Below are 27,334 nucleotides of genomic sequence, written 5' to 3'. Positions count from 1 at the left end.
TTAAATCGGTTAAGTTTTGGAGAAGGAATCAGGGGACAACGAATCGTTGATTTTCTGGATTTTCTGCAGTTGTCTCTATCGCGTTCTGCGGTATAGGCTTGAGGTAAGGGAGACAGCTATAGATATTACACGTACTTTTTTTTCATTTCTCTAGCCCCTGGTGTATCCTCTTAACGCGAGCGAAAAACTGGATCCCTTTTGACAAAAAATGCGGAAACGTAGGTGATTGAAATTTTGCCCAGTTATACATACTTAGTTTATTTTTATGGTGAAGGAGTGCATCGAGCTAATATTATTTTGAAATTATGCTTTTATATTAAATTTTTTTAACAAATAAAACATTACACATACTTAAAACACACTTATTAATAGCGTTTAAACATCTTTCACGCTCAATTTGGCTTAAAACTGTACTTTTTAAACTCCTCAAAAAAAATCCTCAACCACTTATCTTTATAAAAATGTTGATAAGTAACTTATTTTTAAACGAAATTTCACTGTCATTATAGTTAGCAGAGAAAAAAATACGATTTAAGCTCGTCACAGACAGAGTAGACAGTAGTTATGTCTATTGTGGCTAAACGCCCCGCTTGACGCACATTTCAGCTGCTAAAGTGTTATACAGGCTGTTCTTATTTCTAAATGTTGTAATACTATGGCCTTTCGAGTTACTTGCTATTAGATTCACTAGATAGTTCATCAGAAGATGATTCGGATTGTAATTTTGATGCGCGCATTGTTACAATATATTGTGCCAAAAACAGAACGATGTGGATTGAAGATATTTGATTGAAAATATAGGCTCTGGGGAACAGAATAGCCGTGTTCGTTTCATTGAACATGACACTCAATTATGAAGTTGACAGTCAGCTGCCAAATTGCGAAAAAATGAAACGAACACGGCTATTATACTGCCTGCAGTACCTGCTGTGAAGTGCTGTGCTAAGGTGGCAAGTGGCAACACTGTGTGTATCTGTCTATCATACACTATATCTAATAATATAATCACAGAAATTTTTGAACACCCTATGAAGAGAAGAGATGTATCGTAATATACAGAAATATGTTGAGATGTATTTAGATGTATCAAAATATAAATGTATATTTTCATATAGCTCGGTATCTTAAGATACGAAGATGTAAAAATATACATTATAGCTGCTGTGTGTGGTCTCCTGACGATTTCTATAGAAAGATGAAGATGTATTGAGATGTATCGTGCTATAATATACATCTTTACATTACCTGCTCTGTGTGTGACAAGCTTTATAGAGTATATGTACATTAAATCTCGATACCATAACAGAGGTTTTCTTAAATTCCGTTTTCGAAGCTTTTAATTTACGAAACCAGCGACAGATCTAATTAAAAAATAATAATAACATGCCGTGTTCGTTTCATTTTTTCGCAGTTTGGCAGCTGACTGTCAACTTCATAATTATTGAGTGTCATGTTTGGATCATATCTATGATCATATATAGGATCCAATATATATGATCATTTGATCATATCTGCTTATTACATTATCATATTTCATTGATCCTGCTTTACGTCATATGTGGTTTCAATAGCCAATTGAGAGCGCTAACGCTGACAGGTATTGACGTCAGGGTTACTAGATCTCAGAGAATTCGATGTGTCAAAACTCAAAAGACATCGTCATTTTTAATATGGCTTGTTTTTTGTTATTTCAGCAAGATTATCCAAGTATATAATTAGAAAAATAATTACATTACATTATTTGAAACATATTAACGAACAAGAAATTAAAAACTCTTTTTTATATTAAATAACTGGCAACACCTATTTCTATGACCGTATTGGATCCAATCTCTCAGCAAATGTCAAAAATCTATGATCAAGGAGGAAATGAATCATAATTCATATGTCTATATTACATTATCCAATATCATTGACTCAATGATCTCGGATCCAATATAAGTATATGTTAATCTAATATCCCCCTAAGCCCCAATTTCACCAACGACTGTTAAAGTTAACGCCGGAATTAGTATGACGTTACCTCTTTCGATTTTCATATGAATGAACGAGAAGACATGACATTTTAACAAGCTGTTAACACTAACAGACGTTGGTGAAATTGGGGCTTAGTCATGTTCAATAAAATACTAACAATTTCTGTCAGAGTCAGAGTATTTTATTGAACATTGATTGAACATGACACTCAATTATGAAGTTGACAGTCAGCTGCCAAACTGCCTAAAAGTTATAAGTTATAACTCTACAAATATATACTAGTAATCTGTGGTTATAACACTTTATCACAATACATGTCTCATGTCTGGCGCCGGCATATGACCAAGAAGTTTACTCTATGACCTGTCCCGACCAGGACGAATTAAAAAAAAAGAAAGTCTATGGTGCTATTTTGACGTCTAGCATCGGCTTTTTGGCTTTTTGTGGGCTTTTTTCTACTTTCAAAAATTTTTATATTGATTCGTATTTCGAAAATTCGAACTTTTAAGTTTCTATAATTAAATAATGTCAGCGTGAAAAATTAGAAGAGTCATAAATTATTATTGTGAGTCCATTAATTTCCTATTGAATTAAGTTTAAATTTGTGAAAATGTGATAGTCTTTGGACTGTGTCTGCACCAATTGTCTGGTTTCGTAGTTAATTCGCTGCCATACTTACAATCGATCAATAACTAAAGGCGACCCAAGCTATGGCGAAAATTGTTAGTAGGTAAATTCCTTAGCTATTCGGCTTTAGCTTGCGGCCTCAGTTAAAACTATGTAGGTATTTGGTTACTTTTATGTAAACAAATAGTAGGTAAATACTAAGCATGATGGCAGAAGTACAAGTTAAAATAGAACCGCGGGATCCAGAAGAAGATGAAAATGAACCACAAGATCTGACGACTTCGGGGCCGAGCTTTCACAATTTTGTCGGCCTACAGCCTGAGCCTGTTGACATCAAAACGGAACCGGCCAGTGACAATGAAGTGCAGTCCAGCGATGATGAACCCCTTTTTCCTCACACCCAGATTAAAATTGAACCCTGCAATGAGAACGGTAGGTTGAGATAGTTTACATAAAATTAATTTAACTTTGTCAGTTTGCATGCATTTAACCCATTAAGCCCCGTAAGGATCACACACCGGTGATCGCGACAATAGATTTCCAAGAATCTGCGATCGAAGAATTAATTTTAATTTTTGCTAGTTATGCTTAAACTTTAATGGATGAGAAAAAACAAAGAACATGGTTTTTGAGTGATTTGTTTTTCACCTCTTTAAATTCCCCACATACATGATACAGAATGTTATGGAAATACTTGCAGCTATAATTGTCAGGGATATAATATAATTTCTATAGACGCTTCACACCACGTCAGTCTGGCCACGTGCTATGTACCTAAAGGACTTGTGTTACAGGTACCGGACAACGGAAATATATTTAATACTTTTATATTATACATATCGCTGGCCCCGGGCAACAAAGTGGTAAACGCCGGTTACGACCTTTTTAATGTTATTTGATTTTTGGCTTCTCTGAGTATTAGTCTTTCATATTTTTAAAATAATATTTTGGGTATAATAAATGACAAAAGCTTTATTGAATCGAAAATTCTCTTACGGCTAAAACTGTATTCTTGCATTACTCTATGAAACATAACTAAAAAAACCGGTGAAGCTATGATACAACTAAGCTTCCGCTGTAAGATTCCCCAGAAGAACGGAGTAATCGGCTGGTACGCTCGAAATCTAAAGCAAAAAATAGGTCGTATTATGTTCTTACAGCCGTAAATATCAAGCGGTTTGGTGTTTATAAAAAGTCAATAAACAATGTTACAATTGAAACAATGTCGCTTATTAGTTGTATTATACATTTTTCAATTATTTCAATAATTTTTTATACTATTACTATTATTTTGATATGGTTAAATAGGTAAAAAAATTAACTTTCATATGAGACATCACACATTTGTTTTAGACCACTGTATGCTGCACTATAAACAAAATAGCTTATTTTGTCTCTCCTGAACAAAACAATTTCTTTATTGTCCGGGGCCAGCGATATATTTAAAATTTTTATCATACCATACACATATTTAATACACATCAAGACCCGGGAACATTGAAAACTTTTTGTTCCGTCAGCGGGATTCAAACCCGCGATCCCCAGCTTGAGCTGCCACACACTCAACCAATTGAGCCACAGAGGTCGTCAATATAATAATTATGTTGACTATAAATTCTCAGGTTTTTCCATAACATTACTCAGGTCTTGGACCTTGGTACATCATCAGGTACATCACCATATTTATATTTCATTAAAATATATAATTTTTCAGGTACAGATGAATATGAAGAGGAAGAAAATTTTATGAGACCAGAGAGATCAAAACCTAGGAAACGTAAGGAATCCTCCGACGAGGATTTTACGTTGGCCAGCTACAAGAAAAAATTAAATGTAATTAGTTTTTGCTACACATTATGAATGTATTTCTAACATACTTCACGATTTAAACCTGCTTCTTCTCTTAGAAGAGCTGTTTTTTGAGAAAACACAAATGTAAATACACTTTAATTTTAAAACAATTCATAACATTTATTTTAGAAAAAGAAAGGTGAAGGTGGGAATATAAAGCCGAGCATGAAAGGAAGATCTAGAGGTAATTTTAATATTTTTGTTCACTACTTGTTTGTTAATTTGTTACTTTAGTATTGTATGCTGCTTTAGCACATTTTTTTTATTACAAAAATGTTGATAATAATAAAAAATACCGTGTTCGAGTGCTCGACCAAAGACAACATGTTTGAACCGCTCATGTTCTCTGGGAGTGCAGTCTCTGGCAGGACGAAAAAACTACAATTCTACACAACCTACTCTGTACATCTGGAGTCGCATACTACAGTGATTTCGTGGATAGCGCTAGGAACTTTTGTGCCTTTGAGTGTTTTTGTCACAATTATTATTGGCCACAATGCTGCAATCTAACACAATAAATTAATTTTGCTCTAGCGTAGTAGTCATTATTATTTTAATGTTTATATATATAACTTTGTGCTGCTTCCCGCTTTGTATGGGGAGGGAATCTGGAATTCTCCCTACCTTCCTATTTACCTGATTTAAAAAAAAAATAATAAAAAGTTAATTACAGCTGGGCCTGAAATGATATACAAGGATGAAATAATAAGCCAGATAGAGATTGAGACGATAACCGAGGAGGAGCGGCAGTCGGAGCATCAGGAGGTGTTGGAGACTCGGAGACACATGAGGTTCCTGTGTGAGTGGTGTGCCGTCGGCTTTGTCATAGAAGATGCTTACCAGGTCCACATGAAATTGCATACCCAGGTGAGGTTTAGAAAATATACAGTGACCATTATCAAATCTTATATCTTTAAACGAGCAATTCTTGAATATATGTCGCAGGCACATTGTATATTTAGCCGTATTACATTACGGCTAGCCGTTTTAAAAAACGGCGCCGTTTTGTAATGCGGCGTGTCGACGTTTAGCCGGATTGAATGCGGATTGGCTAGAGACTAGTCGCCTTTTTGACAGTTTTAATTTCGTAATTCGTTTCTTAACACTCGTGGCACTGCCCGTGTTACAGATTAATATATGAGGAGTAATTAATTGCGAATGCCATTTAAAAATTTGGTTTGCAAGAAATAACAGCAAATAAATCATTTTGTCAGCATACAAAGATTTTGTTAGCAATCATTAAAATCAGGCTGCAATATATATATAAGATTATTTTGATGTATGGAGGAAAACAAGTAAACAATTTTGTTTCTCTGTAAAATAAGAGAAACAAAATTGTTTACTTGTTTTCCTCCATACATCAAAATAATCTTATAAAACGACAATTACGTTTATTGTTATTCCTCCGATAAAATATTAAAATATTTTTAACACAGATCGTTTCTCTTAAATCATTTTTTTCATTATAATAAAATTGTCAACTTACTTCAAAATCAAATAAATCATACTTTCTCTTTGGAACTTATACCAGCCTACTCTATAACAAGAAACACCTAAGAGGTAAACTTACATCTCCCCCCTTAAGGAGAAAGAAAAAAAAAAAAAAAAAAAAAACAAGTAAACAATTTTGTTTCTCTGTAAAATAAGAGAAACAAAATTGTTTACTTGTTTTCCTCCATACATCAAAATAATCTTATAAAACGACAATTACGTTTATTGTTATTCCTCCGATAAAATATTAAAATATTTTTAACACAGATCGTTTCTCTTAAATCATTTTTTTCATTATAATAAAATTGTCAACTTACTTCAAAATCAAATAAATCATACTTTCTCTTTGGAACTGCCTACTCTATAACAAGAAACACCTAAGAGGTAAACTTATATATATATATATATATATATATATATATATATATATATATATATATATATATATATAATTGGAATCTCGGAATTGGCTCCAACGATTTTCATGAAATTTTGTATACATGTTAAAAACATTTCTGTCTATATTATAATAATTTAAATAATATAAAAAATTCAAATAATTTAAAAATGAATCCATATTTCCCGTGGTCACGACATCACGACATTTCTTTTATTTATGTGTTTGTTATTGTCCGGAGAAGAAGAATATGATAGAAAAAATTTAAAAAAATTGCGCGGAAATTTTTCTATAATAATAAATAAAGAATTCTGCTTACAAGTAGTAAAGTTACCCAACAATCTGAGCTGTCAATTTTTGCAATGCTTCGATCACTGTCTCCGATTTCGCTGAGCATGTTTGTACACAGCCTTTAGCAAAAGCTAATATTAACTTGCAGGAGAACGGCACCCACGAGTGCGAGCTCTGTCACATGTGGGTGAGGAACAGCGACGTGTTGTACCGTCACCGGCTGCGCCATTACCGACGGTACCGCTGCGTTGTGTGCGGCCTGCGACTGCGGGACAAGGACACCGCGGCCGCACACATCATGAGCGACCACCAGGGCACCTCGTTCCCCTGTCCGCACTGCGACAAGGGGTTCAAGTGAGTTACACTAAGTGTCTAAACACACTAGGCCCAAGTTAGGCGACGTAAATTCCGCATGATTACGCTCGCAATGTATTTTAAATTACCGATGGCACACTATTCCGTCGCGTTCCGTCCGTATATTGTATGCGTCTGACATTACGGGCGTAATCATGCTGAATTTACGCCGCGTAACTTCGGCCTAGTGTGCTTAGACACTTAGGCATTATTATATGTATATCAAACTCTTGAATCAATATCGATTGAGATTGTTGTTGTGTTGTGGTTGCTTCTCCGAAACGTCCAACAAAAACTATTTATTCCTTTTCCAAATGGCTTAGCCCTTTTGTATGAAATAGCAAATTTTTCAAGTAAAGGTAATTTTAAACCCGGAGGAAAAAAGAGGGATGTTATTAGTCTGATGTCTGTGTGTCAAATATTTGTATGTGTGTCAATCTGTGGCATCTCATCAATACTCATCATGCACACGGATGGGCCGATTTTTATCAATTTGTTTTTAGATGAGAATGATTGTTTAACCAAATTTCTGTTGCAGACGGCCTCAGTACCTGCGTCGTCACATAGCTCAGATGCACACGCGCGCTACGGAGTACAAGTGTCCCGTGTGCGGCCGCGTGTTCTACGAGCGCGGATGGTTCCGGTGTCATGTCAGGTGAGGTTCTACTCGTACACGTGTTGCCAGATGGTCGACGGTGGCAGTGAGTCACCGAATTGGGAGGAGCTCTCGCGGGTGCGAAAGTTGGGGCAAGAGTGGTTGCTACGAAGGTGGGTCGAGGATCTGGCGCAGACCCGGTACGGAAAACGTACCGCCGAGGCTCTGCGTAAGAAACCCCTCACCTTCCGCCTTATTCCCGGTTCTCACCGGGCATGGGTGCTTCGGTGAGTACCTGTGTAGGGTTGCCAGGAGAGAGCCAACGCCAGCCTGCCATGAATGTGGCGCTGCGGAGGACACGGCCCAGCATACCCTTGAGGTGTGTGATCGTTGGGCCGTGCAGCGCCACGATCTCGTGGCAGTGATAGGTGGAGACCTCTCGCTCCCGAGCATAGTACGCTGCATGCTCGAGAGCGATGAGGCCTAGCAGGCGGCGGTTTCTTTCTGTGAAACTGCCCTTTCGCAGAAAGAGACCGCGGAGCAAAACAGAGAGGATGATCCATCCTCCGTTCCGCTCCGCCGGCGTAGGACGGGAGTGCGGAGGCGTCGCTATCCAAACCTCCAATAATTTCCGTCCCACGGGGCTCCGGGTCAGGATGGGAACCTGCCCGGCTTAGCTAGTCCCGGCGCCGAGGAGAACGCTTTAGTTTGCCTAAGCGTTCCCTAACTTTGGTGGAAGTCCGGTCCCTTTTGAGGTAGACCGGCCGGTCGTGGAGGGAGTCCTGTGTTAGACAGATCCAGGATATCCCTCCGTATACGGCTGAAGGCAAACCGCAGGTGGTTTTAGTGGGTAAGAGTCCCACATACCCCCGGGGTGCTTCAGCTAACTGAGGCACATACCCAACCCGGGACACCCATGATGGGTTTCCCCTGCGCATTAAAAAAAAATGGTGTGATGATACTTTGAAAGACGGGAAAGGATATGATAGTTTTTGTTCCGGAAAATGACCAGGCCCGGCAAGATAAACGATCTGCACAACGGAGTTGCGGGTGTCATCTAGTATTTTATAGGTGTAGAAAGCCTGGCGGATGTTCTGTTATTATATTGTTATATATTTACTTGACAGACAGATAGACCGACATACTTTCGCATATTAATAAGGTCTTTACATACTTATGAAAGTAAGGAAAAAATCGGCCAAGTGTGACTAGGACTCGTGCACAAATAGAGCAAAAATAGGCCAAAAATTGTGTTTTTTGTAAGGAAGCCCCCTTAATTTTTTTATTTTATTTAATTATTAATATTAATTAATGAGTATACATTATATAACTAAGAATTTTGTGAAATTTTCAAGTATCTACCTGTTGTCATTATTGATAGGAAGCAAAAAAGGCCAAAAAATAACGTTTGTTGTATGGGAGCCCCCCTTAAATATTAATTTTATATTGATTTTAGTATTTGTTATTATAGCGGAAACAGAAATACACAATCTGTGAAAATTTCAGAAGTCAAGCGATAGCGGTTTTTGTGATACAGCCTGGAGACAGACCGACAGACAAACAAACATCGAAGTCTCAGTAATTATAGGGTCCCGTTTTTACCCTTTGGGTACGGAACCCTAATAATCGGTCTTGTTTCAAAATTTATGATTTGTATCCAGATCTCACAACGAGGAAGTTCAGATGTGCGCGTCACAGAGCCTGCCGTGCACGCAGTGCGGGCGCGTGTTCCGGCAGCGGTCGAACCTCAAGCGGCACATGTTGACGCACGTGCGCGAGCCCGTCCCGTGCCCGCACTGTGACGTCACCGCCGACAACCCCGAGCTGCTGCGCATGCACTGCATCAAGTTGCACCCCGAGCTGGTCGGGTGAGTGACATGGTTGCAACAGAATAACATTAAAAAATAATGAAAAATAAAATATATTTATTAAACAGTCAAGGGACAAAACACAACCAGACAATAAAAAGGACAAATGAATAAGACTCTCGTGGGTCAGAGGCCCCATATAATTGATATTATGATAGCAGATATACGGCGGTAGCTACGATCTGACACACTATTGGCATTTGTAACCATAAAGTTAATATACCTTTTTTTTTTTTTAATAATCGCTTTCGCATGTATTACATCACACGTCTCTTTTTACCTCGCAGTGTTACTGATAGTGACATCTCTATTGCTCAGGCCTTTGTTTCTCTATTCCGCTAGGTATATTAACTTTATGTTTGTAACACTGTTGGCGAAGTATTTATAAGCAATTTGAAAAATAATTTCAGGGACGCGGATACAATATGCGTGCACTGTGGTCGCGCGTGCGCCACCATCCCCATGCTGCATCGCCACTTGCGGCGCATGCACGCTGACAGGACTAAAAGGTGCGTAGGGTAAAGTACGAGTCATTAGAATTTTTCAGTAGAGTGACACAAACACAACAAAATTGGTGTCAAAAGCTTTAATAAAAAAAAAAACCCTGGTACCCCTTAAATCAAAACAGCTGTGCAGTGTGCACATATTTCATTATTTAAAATTAAACTTTATATTTTATGCCAAATTTTAAAGCTTATTTAGCCCCCCAATTACACAACTTTACCCATAAACTATTTATCATTGATAGGTTTAAGATGGTTTAAGGTTACGTCACTGTATATAATATAAAGTACTGACTTATTAAATAACGTAACGAAATAACAAAAAAAAAATCGAAACCCAATTGTATGATGATACCACCTCTTATAGAAAGATGTTGGGCAAGCGTTAGCGTGATGTAAGAGACGCAAGGCGCCATCTAGTATGAATTTTTGGAACTAACTTAATTTGAACAAATTTTCGTATTTTCACCCCTTACAACCCTTTTTTCCAGTAAAAAAAGTAGCCTATGTCCTTTCTCAGGCTTTAGACTATATGTATACACAATTTCATTACAATCGGTTCGGTAGTTTTGGCGTGAAAGCGAGACAGACAGACAGAGATACTTTCGCATTTATAATATTAGTATAGATTAATGGTAATGGTTATACGAGTTGTCAAGGCAGCGACTCGGACGGCGGACCGATTGGTTGACAACTCGGCAACTACGCGACCACTGCTCTCGCGAAATGCGAAAGCGATTATTATAATGCAAAAATGCTGATCTGTTCGATGTACCTCGAACACACTCCCGCGCCTGAGATGAAAGGAAAGTAAACGTTATGGGGGATATTAGATTATCATATACAGTGTGTAACAAAAATAAGTGATAATACTTTAGGGTGTGTACGTGTTCTTTGTAGAGAGTTCACTGTGAAAGTGGCAGCTCTGAAAGACAAAAAATTTTTTTTACTTTTGTATGGGCAAGGGCCCGAGCGTCACGAGTTTCCCCATACAAAAGTGAAAAAATTTTTTGGTCTTTCAGCGCTGCTACTTTCACAGTGAACTCGCTACAAGGAACACGTACACACCCTAAAGTATTATCACTTATTTTTGGTACACCCTGTATATTTTAATCCGAGATCATTGAGTCAATGATATTGGATAATGTAATAGTGCCTGGATGACCGAGCTTTGCTCGGTATAGGAAACACTCATTGAATTCGTGTTACTTAATAACGCCATCTGCTGGTCGTTAAAATAATTAGTTGCTAACAAAATAGTATTATTATTCGCCAATAGATGTCAGGAAGGGTCATATTTTTCAGTTTATCGATTATCGATAAAACACGAATAAGACATTTTCTGAAAATGATTCCTAGCCAGATCGATTTATCGCCCCCGAAACCTAACCCTATATACTAAATTTCATGAAAATCGTTGGAGCCGATTCCGAGATTCCAATTATAAATATATATTTTTTGTTTGAAAAACAACCACAAACATTAACAAACACCTGCTAGTTGATGCCATATTGTAAATAAAACGCACCTAGCGCCGCAGCGGTGCGCGCTGAACTACTTCAATTAGACGGCGGCTTTTGAATCAGCTGTAGTGTTGAACGTTTTGAGCGACTAAAATATTCAATATAAAAGCTAGACGTGTGATTGAATGGCGTTGTTCAGTCAAAGGGCTAGCTGTTTGATTGAACGGCAATTTAAACCAAAATGTCGGCTGCGACATATACAGTGTGTTACCAAAAGTAAGTGATAATACTTTAGGGTATGTGAGTGTTTCTTGTACAGACTTCACTGTGAAAGTAGCAGCTCTGAAAGACGAATTTTTTTTTTCACTTTTGTATGGGCAAATGCCCGAGCGTCATGAGTTTCGCCATACAAAAGTGAAATTTTTTTTTGGTCTTTCAGCGCTGCTACTTTCGCAGTGAACTCTCTACAAGGAACACGTACACACCCTAAAGTATTATCACTTATTTTTCTTACACCCTGTATATAAACAAGAATTGCTCGTTTAAAGATATAAGATAGACATATGATTCATTTCTTCATTGATCAAAGATTTTTGACATTTGCTGAGAGATTGGATCCAATACGGTGATAGAAATAGGTGGTGCCAGTTAGTTATTATAAAAAAGAGTTTTTAATTTCTTGTTCGTTAATATGTTTTAAATAATGTAATGTAATTATTTTTCTAATTATATACATGGATAATCTTGCTGAAATATTAAAAAACAAGCCATATTAAAAATGACGATGTCTTTTGACAAATCGAATTCTCTGAGATCTAGTAACCCTGACGTCAATACCTGTCAGCGTTAGCATTCTCCATTGGCTATTGAAACCACATATGACGTAAAATAGGATCAATGAAATATGATAATGTAATACGCAGATATGATCAAATGATCATATCTGCTATATATCCTATATATGATCATAGGAATGATCCAATATAAATGATAATGTAATACCCTCCTAAAGCATAATCTTAAATTTTTTTGCAGATTCGAGTGCGACCACTGCTCCCGCCGCTACCTCACGAAGGGCGAGGTGCGGTCGCACATAATGTGGTCGCACCTCCGCCGGCTCGGCGGGCACGCGTGCGACTGCGGCCGCGTGTTCCGCAACCCCGCCCGCCTGAGACACCACCAGAGAATACACCATCTGCGTCTGGAGGAGCCGCGCGATAAACACTGTCCAGTGTGCGGCAAGGCCTTCGCGGTGAGTACAACACACACACATACAAGTGCGCATTCACGTACGCCGTTACGTACACGTGTGTAGGCACGCTATGACAAAAAAAAAAATTGCGAATTAGTAGGAAGTAAGATTGTGGCGTGCACGCACATACGTACGCATTGTTTAAGAGAATACAAATAATTTCGCATTCAGTAAATTTAATCTATGCATAATATTCCCTAATATCTGAGTCGACGAATTATAACTAAAATTGTTCCACAGAACCAACAAGTCCTCACCCGTCACATACGTGGTCACAGCGGCACCACGTACCCGTGCCAGGAGTGCGGTCAGACCTTCAAAACTCAGTCCTACGTCAAGGTGCACTACAAGATCAAACATCTCAACATGACGCGAGCGCAGGTAACTACAGCTGTCGGAACAGAACTAATATCGCCGTAAAACAGTTTGGCGAGATCCACACTATCCATCCGTACTAATATTATAAATGCGAAAGTGTCTTTGTCTGTCACCCCTTCACGCCCAAACAGCTCAACCGATTTTGCTGAAATTTGATATGGAGATACTTTGAGTCCTGGTAAAGGACATAGGATACTTTCTATCCTGGAAAAATGTACGGTCCCCGCGCGATAAACGAGTTTTGACGCAATGGAGTTGCGGGCGTTATCTAGTTTAAAATGAAAGTCTAATATGTTCTGTTTTTGATGAATACATAATGCATATACTATTGTTATAATTATTTTTAAACAAAAGAATTGAAACTATCTTCCACGGAAAAGGCAATAATTTTCCTAAACCTAAAGTATTTCTGTACAAAATTTTAATAATTTTGAAGTTGGTACCAGCAGAGGTACAAACTTTTTTGATCGTGAGTTTTATGACAGAATATCTGCAATTGTTTTACTGGTTTTTATTATAGGTGGCGATTGCTAGATAGTACGCGCCATTAAAAACCTGTTCCATTTTTTTTAGGTAAAAGCGGAGAGCAAACGGAAACTGCTGATGGTGGACAACGCGGACGACCCCCCCGCCTTCCGGCGGCCCCCCTCGCCGCGCACCCCCGACCCCCCCAGCTTCGGGCAGCCCCCCTCGCTGCGCACCACCGACCCTCCCGACACCCTCGTTTTCCCAGACGTAGGGGGGATCAAGCGGGAGATCATCGAGGTGCCGAAGTTCGAGACCTTCATAGACATACCACGGTAACCGGTAGATGTAACGAGCCACGAAACTTTAAGGAAATTTCGACTTTAAATGTACGATTTGTTTCGACTTAAAAAATCGTACCGCATAGTATACAAAATGCGGCTAGTATTGTGCGGACGAATGTGCGAGGTTTCACACCATTTCATTCAATGAATTCTAAAATCTTTCGAGTTTCGACGCGTGCGTGCTGATAAATTTGCAACCATCTTAATTGTCTCTTAGTGCAACCGTATGTGATACATGAAAATAGTAAAAGTAATAAGCCAATTTCAACTGCTTGTTTGGTATAATAAAAATAAGAATCTTGAATTTATTTCGTTTCGTGGCTCATAGTATAGAGTATAGACTATAGTTGATAATACTTGTAGCTGTGTTCGTGTGATAAATCTTGCCAATATTATGTAATTAGCGGTAAATATTTATTTGTATATAGAATATAGATAGTACTTAGATAGTAGAAATACCATGAAATACCTCCAATGTTATACTTAAGACAACATTACCTTGGGATCCGATTCTTAAAATTAGAACGCTTTCGTGCATGCTGTTGTGCGAGTGAGACAGACTGGAAATGGAAGCGTCATTTGAGGTTATGAGAATTGGGTCCTCTATGTGTAATTCGATTCCAATTTGTCAATTGCTCAATAGCTTTGTCCACACTGTGCCTTTTTCTGTTCGTCAAGGGCATGCGTTATAGCGCAGTCAACAGCGAACGTGAGGCATGACCGCGACGCATGACCTCTGACCGTATTCAAAACTTCAAAAATGACAATATTGGCGTTGCGTTCCTTGACGCATTCAATTATTGAATGTGCCAATATGAAAGTTGATGACGAAAATTGAAGATGAAAGTGCACAGTGTGGAGATAGCTAATAGCCAATAAGCGCGCGCCTTGTCTCGTGTTGGCCAATAACCACATAATAAAATGTAAAATCCGAGTCTAACGAATAATATTGTAATTCATTTGTAAGTATAATTAATTCAACTTTTATCTGTTTGAAGCATAACTATGATTTTATGGTTCTTGGTATCAAGGGTTGTTATAAACTTCTGTAAATTAATCGAAATTATCGCCCCAACATAATAATAACAAAATAAACACCGAATCTATACATATTATAATTCAAAGTTGCTTTTTTTCCCTCATGTCCCTTTGTTCCCTTTACCTTTACCACGTAAAGGATCATAGGCTATCGAATTTAATCATTTTTTCAGTGCCTATATATTTTATACCCGTGCGACGCCGGAGCGGGTCGCTAGTAAGCTATACAATGTTTTATAAGACAAGGACAAAACAGTGTAAAAACATAATATTTATTATTAGCGAGATTCTTGTATAGGCGAAGTGTAAAAAAAATTGAAGCACTTTACAAAAACAAAATAACTGTATACTACTAAATTATTCAGTATGCAAAAAAAATTTAATACCTATGTATCTTTATAAAAACAAAATTTAGAATTATTAAATGTTTTAACGAATAGGCTATTTGACAGTAAAAAAATGTTTGTGATTATTTGCTTAAATGCATAAAATGATGGTTGTTAATGTGATTTACATAAGTGATAATAAAAATAATAACGATTAATATATCCAAAAACACAAAAATATGTTTGGCTTTTTGTTTCTCGCGCCACTTATTCGAAAACAGCCACCACATAACCCAATAGACGCCTAATGTTTTGATTTCTCATAACAAATAATTGTGTCAATGCACTGAGGTAAGCGACGCGGGGGAAGGGGAAGAAATGCATTACGATTGGGCAAATCAAAAAAATACCTAGTGATGGGAAGTACGAGAAGTGCTGGTCAAAAGAAAAAAAACAGTAAGTACATAATATTTATTTAGAAGAAAAGACTTTTATAAATCAATATTTAAACATTTTTAAAATGAATTAACTTAGTATAAATTCTCCGAAATGCAGGTTTCTGAATCGAGGATTTTGTAAGAAATACCAATCTTGTAGATATGTATTTATACATCACACTATTAGCTAAATCCACAACATGATTGGTTTCTTCACAATGAAATTGATCGAAACTTATTTCTGAAAAAAATTGTTCGCCAGTAAAGTTGCTTGAAGTTTTTCTATGTTTAATTTTCGAAATTCATAACGTATTGCCTGTGTAAGCGTAGTCCATAAGTTTAGCTATTAAATAAGGTCTTTTTTATATTTATAAGATATTTTACAGGAGAAGTAATGGTCAGATTAGTGTGAAAGCCTGAGAAAAACTAAAATGGCTGCCATTTTACAACCGTGAGAGAGAGAAAAAAATTGAGAGCCATTTATGCCAAACATTACGACATTAGGATCGGACACCGGTGTCGCTACACATTGAATATGTCGCGTTTCCGACCGGAGGCACCGGTTAACCCTGAAGTGATACTGTGACCGCGCGCTCTCCGCCCTCTTTATCGGGAACGGTTCACCGTATGAATTTTTTTTTAACAAAAGTTGTAGAGAATTTTGTATTCTACATTATGGTAATCAGTACAAATAGCAAAAACCCATAGGAAATGAAATATTTACAAAATAAGTGCAAAAAACCGATTCTCGTGACCTTTTGACCTTGAAATTTAAAAGTTGCGCACAGCCTACATAGGTTTTGAGACAACATTTAGGGTGCCAATATACAAATACTTACAGACTCACAGCTGGGTATCTCGAATTCCGAGGTGAACTTACTAAGTATACTAATTGGACCATAATATTTTGAAAATAATAAAGCAAATAAAATATATATATAACAGTAATTAATGTTATTTGGGTTAGATATATTTAGTTAAAAACTACTTCTGGAAAATGAATATAATCATAAAAAACTGGTTATGAGAGTGTAAAACGCTCAACAAGTTTCAACTTTTCAAGGCCCAATCTTTGCTAAAAGGAAATAAATCGGTATTAGCAGGATATGTAAGGGATGTAGAAAAGCTATTATATATTCATTCTTACAGATAGATAATAATGATCGGGTCGTTGCTGGAGTAAAATGCAGCTGCGTTTATAACCAGAGCGGCAAGTGCAAACACATTTTGCTGCTTTAATCAGTAACAAAAATACGAGCAATACTTTATACTTGAAAAAAATAAATGTAAAGTTTTTAAAAATCTTGTTTTTATTTATTTTTTACAACATTAATACTCTTGAAAAAAATCGGAGTCTATAAATTTACACTGCAAACATTCTTCATGTTTCTGAGTTACACTTTCAATCAATGAGTTTCATTCAATTGAATTCTTACTCGAGCAATATCATTTAAAGTCCTTTCGGTTTCCTCTTGAGAGTTCTCGTTTTATTTTGCTCAAAATGGGGGCATAATAATTTTAGCTTTTTTACCCTTTCATCTAAAACTTGCTTACTTGAAAAACTTTTTTCATTCAAAACTCTATCTCCAGCTTTTAAAAGATCAGTTTAAACCAGATGTAGTATCTGGTTTATTGTCATACTAGCTGTTGCCCGCGACTTCGTCCGCGTGGACTTCAGTTTATAGCGCGCGATGTCAACAAAATTGGTGTCAAAAGCTTTTATAAAAAAACCCTGGTACCCCTTAAATCAATACAGCTGTGCAGTGTGCAAACAATAAGTACTTCATTTTTGTATGTTAAACTTTATATATTATGCCAAATTTTAAAGCTTATTTAGCCCCCCAATTACACAACTTTACCCATAAACTATTTATCATTGATAGGTTTAGCCCCAATTTCACAAACGTCTGTTAGTGTTAACAGCTTGTTAAAATATCCTGTCTTCTCTTTCATTCATATGAAAAACGAAACAGCTAACGTGATACTAATTCGAGCATTAACTTTAACAGTCGTTGGTGAAATTTGGTCTTAAGGTTACGTCACTGCCTGCACAGATAAAGTACTGAGTTATTTAATACCGTAGAATAGATATAACAATCGAAAAAAATCGAGACTTAAATGTAAGATGATACCACCTCTTATAGAAAGACTTTTGAGCAAGCGTCAGCGCGATGTAGAAGACGCACGGCGCCATCTATTATGAATTTTTTGAACAAATTTACGACCCTTACAACCCTTTTTTCCAGTAAAAAAGTAGCCCATGTCCTTTCTCAGGCTTTAGACTATCAGTATACAAAATTTCATTACAATCGGTTCGGTAGTTTTGGCGTTTGGCGTGAAAGCGAGACTGACAGACAGACAGACAGACAGAGATACTTTCGCATTCATAATATTAGTACAGATTATGTGCACACTGCACAGCTGTTTTTGGGTATTTTGATTAATTAAGGGCCGCGCTACACCGGAATGGCAGCGGCGAGGCGAGCACTTTCAGCGCTGCCATTCCGGTGTAGCGCGCTGCGCGGCCCTAAGAGGGGTACCACTTACCAGGGTTTTAAAAAGTTTTTAAATTTGACACAAATTTTGTTGACACCGCGCGCTATAAACTAAAGTCCACGCGGACGAAGTCGCGGGCAACAGCTAGTTATGAATAAAAACAATAATATATAATAAAGTAGGTATGATTAGTTCTGTTATAATAATGAAGTAAAAAATAAAGCGCCATCTGTTTTCATATATTAGAATTAAAATGTAAAAATATTTTCTGGATGGAATATATATAGGCCAACACAACATACTCGAACTCCTTAGAAATGCAGTAGGAGTTCTATAAGATAAGATAGATTGATTATTATTATAGCAAGTGATAATATTATTAAACACAATATTCTAACGTATTAAAAACTATAAACAAAAACATAATAACTAATAAGTATGATTAGTTCTATGTTACAACGAAGTAAAAAAAAAGCGCCATCTGTTGAATCGTATTAGAACTAAAATGTTCATTGCATCGCGTCGATATATTTCTGGATTTTTTTTAATATTATACATAAAATATATTTAAGATTTTTGAAATATTATTTTAATACACATCCAAGACCCAGGAACATTGAAAACTTTTTGTTCCGCCTGCGGGACTCGAACCCAGGACCCCCGGGATGAGCGCTGGCCACGCGTAATACGAATTCATTTTCATCGATATTTTCATGGAAATAAGATATTTTCCCACATCAAAATGTAGCCTATGTCCTTTCTCAGACTCTAGAATAACTGTGTACAAAATTTCATTGCAATCGGTTCAGTAGTTTTGGCGTGAAAGCGAGACAGACAGACAGACAGACAGACAGACAGACAGACAGACAGACAGACAGAGATACTTTCGCATTTATAATATTAGTATAGATTTTGTGAGTCACTGTTTCTTCCACCTGATAGGTACTTTGGATTTAAATGAAATATTCTATGAAACTATCACTGCAAGTTTTGTCCAGAGAGAGAGACCAGGGTGATCCATCATTCATCAACACTAAAATAATAGTTAGGTACTCAATTAATATCTTTATAAAATGCAACTCAAATAAAATTGACTTGACTGATATTGCAATTTTAGGTTACATCAAATCACATACTTTTTCATTTTTACAGCAGCTATCCATTTATATCTGATCTAATTTCCTAGTGGATTTAGGAAAAACATTAAATTTGTATACTGACTACAGCGTTGCCAGACGTCCCGATTTTTTCATTAAAATTAAATGTCCCGCGCGGGACAGGCTCAGTCCCGCTTTTCGGGGAAAGCCCGAACGTACGTGCAGCGTGCTGAGAAAGGTGCGTAATGAAGATAAAAGTACGGGAGGTAGAAGGGTAGATTTTCTTTGGCTACTTTAGCTATCTTTTGTCACGTAAACATTATTCTACAGCAAATAAAAGATAAAAAAATCAAAAAACTTTTGATTTTATACCTTTTTTTTCATTGCCCCGCTTTTGACTGAAGAATCCCGCTTTTTTTCTCAAAAAGTTCCAAAGTCCCGACTTGGTACAAAAAATCTGGCAACGCTGACTGACTACCTATTTCTGCTGTTATTTTTGCAGTTTACGATACAAAAATAATTAACCCAATTTATAAAAATTTCAAAACAAGATTGACAAGTTTGATTAACTATTAGCTGAGCCCCTTTGGTTGCATATTTTTGCCACGGCAAGCGTGGCAATCGCTTTCTTTACCCCCTCCACCCACTTCGCACGCTCCGAATAACGTAATATTGTTACGTCACAAGATAGACAAGGACAGCGGATATTAACACATCAATTGACCCATCAAGCCCCATAAGCTCATCGATGAGCGAGACACAATTATAGAATAACAATAGATTTCCAAGAATCCACGTTCGAAGGATTAAACGCAGCTTCTTATGGTCACGAGAGTTGGTCACTTTTTTCCGTTGCCCCATGTACCTACCGTACGTAATGTAGGGCCTCCATGGATGCTGCCGCCGCCCGCCTGTAGGCCGTGACCTATAATGACTTTATCTATGCAAATTAAGAATCTAAATTATGTTTTACTAGATATTGTAAGTGATTATCCTTAGTGTTGAACACATCATGTTCTATTATTTATTATCCTCCATTTTTTTGACAATTCATCGGATTATAAATTGCAGTCCTCACATGATATAAATACACGAAGTGCCAAACAGACATCATACAACTATCAGGTGTTCCAAGTTCCTACAGACTTCCAACCGATAACCTCCAAGGTAATTAAATTATTAATTATTTATCTAAGAAGATCCGGCGCCAGACATGTGCTTCAAAGTTTGAGCAAACTTTTTGAAAACTTTGACGTGCGCAAACAGGATCATAAATATGCCTGCCAGACTTGTTTTCAAATGTTTTACGGCACAGTTATTGCAAAGATGGCTGACAGATTGGACGACTATTTTGTGGACGCTATCAATCTATTTTATTTGAGTGCATTACATTTTTTATAATATAATTAAATTTTTGAGGCTTCTGCTTAAGTAGCTCAAGAAATTCGATAACTAAGTCGTTACTCCACTTCATTATTGACGTTCAAATCTCCAATTGCTCCAAAGTCCAAAGTTTGTGCGACAAGTGTGGCAGGCCGCACAAACTTTGAAGTTTGTTTACTTTGATGTGTGCAGAAAAACCGACTCATGATGGCAAACTACAAATGTGTGTTCAAACTTTGCACAAATAGGCAAATGTCAGTGCCACACTTAGGTATTTGCGTATTTGAACACATGTCTGGCGCCGGCCTAATAATTTGTACTAACTACTAACATCTACTTAACCCATCAATCCCCAAGCGGCAGCCGGCTGCTCATAACAATTGAAAATCTATTGTGTCTGCGATACCCACGATGGAGGTGCTAAAATATTTTAACAATTATTTAGTTAACAAAAATAATCAATATGTAATAGTCATGACACCCTTAATATCTAACTCTAGATTAAAATAAAAGTCTTTCGACATACAGTGGAAACTATTATCCGGCCCTCAGTACGAATTCGCAGTTATCAATACTTAATTGATTTTTTGTGTTGATTTTAACAAACACTGAAACACATCTGGGGGCACGGCAGTGCCCCCTCCAAGTCGAGCAAAAAAGCGGCACGGCCGTACCATCCTTTTCTCGAACCAATTCAGGCTCTTTTTGACCCCCTATAACTTCATTGTGGATAAACCAACGAGCCCGAATTTTCAGCTGCTAAGCAAGCATTGTATAAACACGGTATATTTAAAATTTCATTCAATTTTAACCATTAGTTTAAAAACTGTAACTTGTTAAAGTTTCTTAATTTTGTCACTGACTGACTGACTGACTGACCGAACACCAAAAGTCTAAGGCACTTCTAGCTGACATAGAACCTTCAAATTAAGAATATAATTAGTGTTTAGTGACTAGATCAAGGAAAAATTCAAATATTTCAAAATGTCTGTCTAGTTTTTTAGATACACTAACTTCCTAAATAACTTTGTAATCCCATATAAATGTATAGGATTACAAAGTTACATTTGCGGTTTATGAATCATGGTACCCATACCATCAATGTCTTCGGTTTATCGTCGGTAGAGAGATATCTAGCTAGTGTTTAGTATCTTAATTAAGGGAAAACCTAATAAATATTTCATAACGACTGTCCAGTTTTCGTCTTCTTTCTCTAACTTCGTGAATAACCTTGTAATCCCATATTATATTACATGTATAAGATTACAAAGTTACATTAATTGCAATTTATTGAGTCTAGGGAATGTTATTATTCGACAAATTTACTATTCGAATAATTCGAATATTTTACAAAAGTTTTCGAATAATTCGAATATTATTCGAATAATTCAAAATTTTTTAAAAATGCTGAAACCTCTGAACAAGAGTAACAAAAAACTTCGTACAACCATGTACAACCTATTTTGTTAATACTACGAAGTAAGCAATTCTAATTTTTACTGTTATCAACATAAATCTTAGTAAACTAGCGATCGCCCAATGGTCGAAATTCGACCTTAGTTTCAACGACATTAGGACTACTACCTATATTTAAAAAAAAATATTGACTGTATCATATTTTTTTTAACTTCTCTCTCTGGGACTCAGCTGATCTCAGACTGGCCGTGTAAGCTTTGTCTAATTGTATCTGAGATTCAATAAAAAAAATCCATTTTCAATTTTTCATCTTGTTGTCAACAGACTTCAACCATAAATAAAAGAGTATAATTCGTAATGTATAGGCTTGCCACTCAAAAATCTGTCATTTCTCATTTGTGTGTGTGTGTGTGTGTGTGTGTGTGTGTGTGTGTGTATGTTGTAGTGTGTGTAATGTTTTATTTCTTAAAAAATGTATGATAAAAGCACATTTTCAAAATAATAGTAGCTCGATGCACTCCTTCACCATAAAAAATTATAACTGTGCAAAATTTCATTCACCTACGTTTCCCCATTTTTCGTCAAAAGAGATACAAAGTTTTTGGCTCACGTATTAATATAATATAGATGACATAGTTAATTTTTATCCTTAAACACTTTAAAAATGTATATTTTAAGGTTACAGCTTTTCTCGTGTGATTATGCTTGAAAGAAGTCAATGGATACAGATCGTGAGCGACCATTACAGACGATACTGAAATCCATGACTGAAAGGAGTTTATAATATCTTCATTTTCATGTCTTTAGGCAAAATCATTATTTTGCCTAAAAACATGCGAATGAATTTATTAGACATTTCTAAAACATGGTCAACGGTGACGATGAATGGTCGTATACTCATTAGTTAGATTAAAAACAGATTTATATTATCATTAAAGATGTAGGATATTCATAAATAATATTATTTTTCTGAAATAAACTTAATAATCTTCTTATTTCATGTTAATTTTATGCTTGATAGCATTTTAAAAACAAAAATAGTAAATATTTTTACTATTCGAATTATTCGAAAAATAATTTGGCGAATATTCGAATAATAAAATCGTCGAATATTCGAATAAAACGAGTATTCGAATATTCGAATAACATAGCCTAATTGAGTCACTGTACCGGTACCATCGATATCTCCGTACCGTGTATATTCGAAGGAGTAATAGTTCTAGATAGGTATATATATATATATATATATATATATATATATATATATATATATATATATATATATATATATATACACAGGGTGTAATAAGACCACTTCCGATAACTTTGGGGTATGATTATACTACATTTTCTGATTACGAATATGTATTTTTTTTTTGATTTATTTTTTATTATTTTTTATTCTTTATTTTTTTATAATTAAAACCCTTTAAACATGATAATAAACCGCAAAGAAAAATATTTTAAAATATTTTATTATTTTTACCCCAATAAGCATTTGCAAGCGCGCGGTCAACGTTCTCGTGTTCCGAGTACGAGTACAAACCCGAGAACGTTGACCGCGTTAATCAGCTGTTAGCTCCGGCCTACGCACGCTAAGTCGAAAGGTCGTATGCGACGAATGACGATACACTACGAGTTACGACAGAACACACAGAAACCCTAATGTATGTGGTGTCTTTTCAATTTCAAACCCATGAAGGTCACCATCACGTGGAACTTAGAAATCTGACCTCTGACCTCTCATCTAAGCTACTTGCAGTGTTAAGAGTTTAATGGTAGCTCATGTAGAAAACTGTAAGTAACTGTCTGTGCATGTGTAACAACTTACGACAGTATGGCAAACTTCTAAGATTATTAGACTAGTTAAAAAGTTCATCGTAAGTAACGAAACCTATGCGGATGAACTGTTTATCCGCAATCGTCACTTATCAATCGAAATTACAGATGATACACGAAAAAACCTCATACATAAAACTGGCAATTAACTTACGTGAAAAATGTTGAGTTCAAGTGTTCTTACTTCTTTATGCATTTTGAAAATAGTCCTTAACACCAAGCAATAAGACCAGTCACCACCAAGAACGTCAAAAACACTACTTGTTAACGAAATGTACCACACCACAAAGTATTTTATTACAACTGAAATAATAATCAATTATTAACACTTTACACAATACTACCACGTTTTGATACGTGAAGTAATTGTTAAAAAATCAAACATATCTCCTAACAACTCTAACAACCTATTACCTCAATGCTCAAATGGCTACTAAATTAAAAAATCTATTTTAATTTTTGAAATAATGTTCGTCGTGTATCGACTTTCGGAAGTAGTCAAAAGACACCGAACGGCGGCTTGCTTTGATCGCGGCGCCGACAAAGCGAGCCGCTCTGCAGGTGCACGACGCACGTGTCGCTAATCCATTTCAAGGACAATCTAAGTGTTGTACCCTATAAATTCAATACTATTTAGTCGATATTTAAATTACCATTAAATAATAAAAATTATAACTATTATTTAGTAGATCTCATCTCATTTTTTAAATTCGATACCTACATTACCGTGATAAAGTGATTGTTATACCGTGGTACGCGTTATGCGCGTCTACGTATGCGCGTATAAGCGTCTACGTACCAATGAAAATACTTTAATAATACTTACCTAATTAATTAAATAACTTTTAATTATTGTCGCTTTTCTTAATATTGAGTAGGTATTTGTTTATTTTTAGTTTGACAGTAATCAATACGTACTCGTATGTAAAACAATTAATACGATTTATCGATAAAAAAATTATCGATTACTCAAAATATTCACATTGCACAGGGATACATCCCTATTATTTTACAAAGTTTTTTCTTCAATTTTGTTCAGTCGGCTGTCTAACACGCGCCGTGCTGGTGTAGGTACTGTGACGTTTTTGTTTAAGTTTTGTAATTTTACGTTTAGATGTTGTCATATTGCTTGTTTTGTGTATTGTTAACTATTTTTTTTATGTTTGTAATTAATAACGGGCCGTGACAAGATACGTCCGATGAATGTGCGATGCTTTAAGGAACAGGTGAACATCGTCGTCGATAGACGATAGTGTGGTTTAAACAGTGCAATAAAAAGTGTTTAAAGAATTGGAATGTCTCCTGTAATTACTTTTGATATGTGTTGAATAACTCTGTAATCTACATCGAGTTAGATGGATCATGGAGCACAGTTCGAACTGCATTTCATAAAAGCAGACAGCTGATCAACTGGTCAGTGAACATGTTATCACGTATGTTTTCCATTGATAGGTATTGATAGGTGCAGTAGGTAACTGTGTATGTATTTTTACAGATGTGTAAATCGGATGATGATTGGATGTGAATTATGATTTCTTTTCTTTTTGGCCGGAAGTAAAAACTGAGTATTTTTGAGTAAAAACCTGAGAAACGGTAATTAATAAATTGTAACATTTTGTTAAATCGTGAAAACTATTGTAATTTAATAATCATAACAATATTGGTGGTTTATTCACTACCTATGGGCTAGGGTATAGGGCACACCACGATCAGCTGTTTTGTCTTAACTCATGACTAGCGCAGAGCCGCGCGCGCGGTATTCGGCGCGGGCGGCGCGGGGGAGGGGGGGGGGGGGGGGCTCGGCCCGGGGTTTCATTCATCGGCGGCGGGCGATATTATCTCGCATTAACTGCACGCATTATACATTGCGTGTTGAAAATTTTGGCTATTTTAAAGGCGATTACATGAAAATTTCTTGCACCAATGGATATATCTCATGCCCTATAATAACCCCACGAAGTTATCGGAAGCGTATATATATATATATATATATATATATATATATATATATATATATATATATATATATATATATATATATATATATATATATATATATATATATATATCTATCTGAAGCACTATCTTTTGCCCGCGGTTTCGCTCGCGTGGAATTCAAAAAGTGCGTAAAATACGAATATTCTTGTAAACCTCCTATGGAAACCTGACGTTGATGCATGATTAGATTGTGTAGTATAACACTATACTAAACAATCTAATCATGGCCTACATCAATCGCATGGAGATTCCAAGTCGATCTATTTATTTAAAACGTAAAAGATTTTTAATATTGATATGATAATAACTTACGTAATAATTTGAGACCGAAGGTCCCCTAGGTAGGGACTGAATAAATTAACCGACTTGGTATTGCATGGATCTCATAAATTTTTACGGTATAAAAACTAAGTTGCGAGACTTGGTTTTTTTACAGGATGTTTTTGATGGGATAGTATTATTCAAACGAGCTTTTCTTCATACATTATCGATTTTTAACCCGGTTAATTGAGTTCCTGTAGATATTGTGCCTACTACTATCCGTGCGCCCCTCCAATTTCAGGGACTGCACCGCAACTAATACCTACTTTGTCTCTAAAACCCTGGTCATATAATCTAAACCTTAGTATTAGCTCCGTGATCTAAACGCAGGAAAATGAAGATAAACAATAACCTCCTTTTTTTAAGTCGGTGAAAAATGAATTTTGTTAGCTAATACTCGAGCACGGCTCAACCGATTTGGCTAATTTCAGTGTTGAAATGGCAGTCCAGGGAAGGTTTATATTAGGACTTAGGAGGAGAGTGTGACAAAGTCCACGTCCGGGCCATATACTTGGTTAATAATTTTCCAGATGAAGTTCCTTATCGTGTGCGCTCTGGTGCTGGCGGTGGCCGCCGCTGAAGACTACCTGGTGACGAAAGACGATAACTTCGACTTCACCAAGCTCAGCCACGACGAGCTCACCGCTGTCGCCAAGTGCTTCATGAACCAGGGACCCTGCAATGAACTGATGCTGAGCTACAAACGTGAGTATATCTCCGACTATGGCGTAGCAAAAAGGAGGGTTATGATTTTAGAAGTGACGATGATGTTTAGAAAAAAAGCGTGTTATGTTATGTAGGGTATCCTTGGGCCGCAAAGGCCTCAAAGGAAAATCATCAGACCGAGCGAGATAACACGTGCTCGGTCAGGCCATTGATTAGGTGATGTTATTTTAGAGTTTAGACGTTGCCACAGAATATATTATATCGTTGCATTAATGATCTCAGAAGCTCTGTTGTCTGTGCGATTAGGACTGTGCGCTGTATAGTGTATAGCCTGCTAAGTATGTTATGACTTTTGGGCTATGGCTATGGATGTTCATCTGTTCCTTCATCACTTCTTTACTAGTAATTATCATAATTAGGCAAAAATAAGGGGGCGTTGGAAGCCTCTTGATTAGTAATAA

At 36.5% G+C, this 27,334-nt stretch overlaps 1 protein-coding gene across 2 annotated transcripts; it reads left to right on the top strand.

Moving 5' to 3' along the window:
* Positions 1–2,465: 2,465 nt before the first annotated feature.
* LOC121736431 (zinc finger protein 497-like) lies at positions 2,466–26,800 on the top strand. Of its 2 annotated transcripts, none has more exons than XM_042127623.1 (12): positions 2,466–3,036; positions 4,319–4,437; positions 4,585–4,639; positions 5,129–5,322; positions 6,783–6,988; positions 7,527–7,643; positions 9,245–9,451; positions 9,862–9,960; positions 12,453–12,669; positions 12,910–13,050; positions 13,621–13,820; positions 26,738–26,800. In XM_042127623.1, exons 1-12 carry the CDS (start codon positions 2,808–2,810, stop codon positions 26,739–26,741), a joined length of 1,788 nt encoding a protein of 595 aa, XP_041983557.1. In that variant the 5' UTR covers positions 2,466–2,807; the 3' UTR covers positions 26,742–26,800. The 2 variants fall into 2 exon arrangements, with proteins under 2 accessions (XP_041983557.1, XP_041983556.1); XM_042127622.1 differs by having other exon boundaries at positions 13,621–13,847; positions 26,738–26,771.
* Positions 26,801–27,334: the final 534 nt, after the last annotated feature.

This window comes from Aricia agestis, chromosome 19, assembly GCF_905147365.1.
Source record: "Aricia agestis chromosome 19, ilAriAges1.1, whole genome shotgun sequence".
NCBI classification, from domain to species: Eukaryota; Metazoa; Arthropoda; class Insecta; order Lepidoptera; family Lycaenidae; genus Aricia; species Aricia agestis.
The sequence above is the reverse complement of the archived record's forward strand: the minus strand, read 5'-3'. Positions and strand labels throughout refer to the sequence as shown.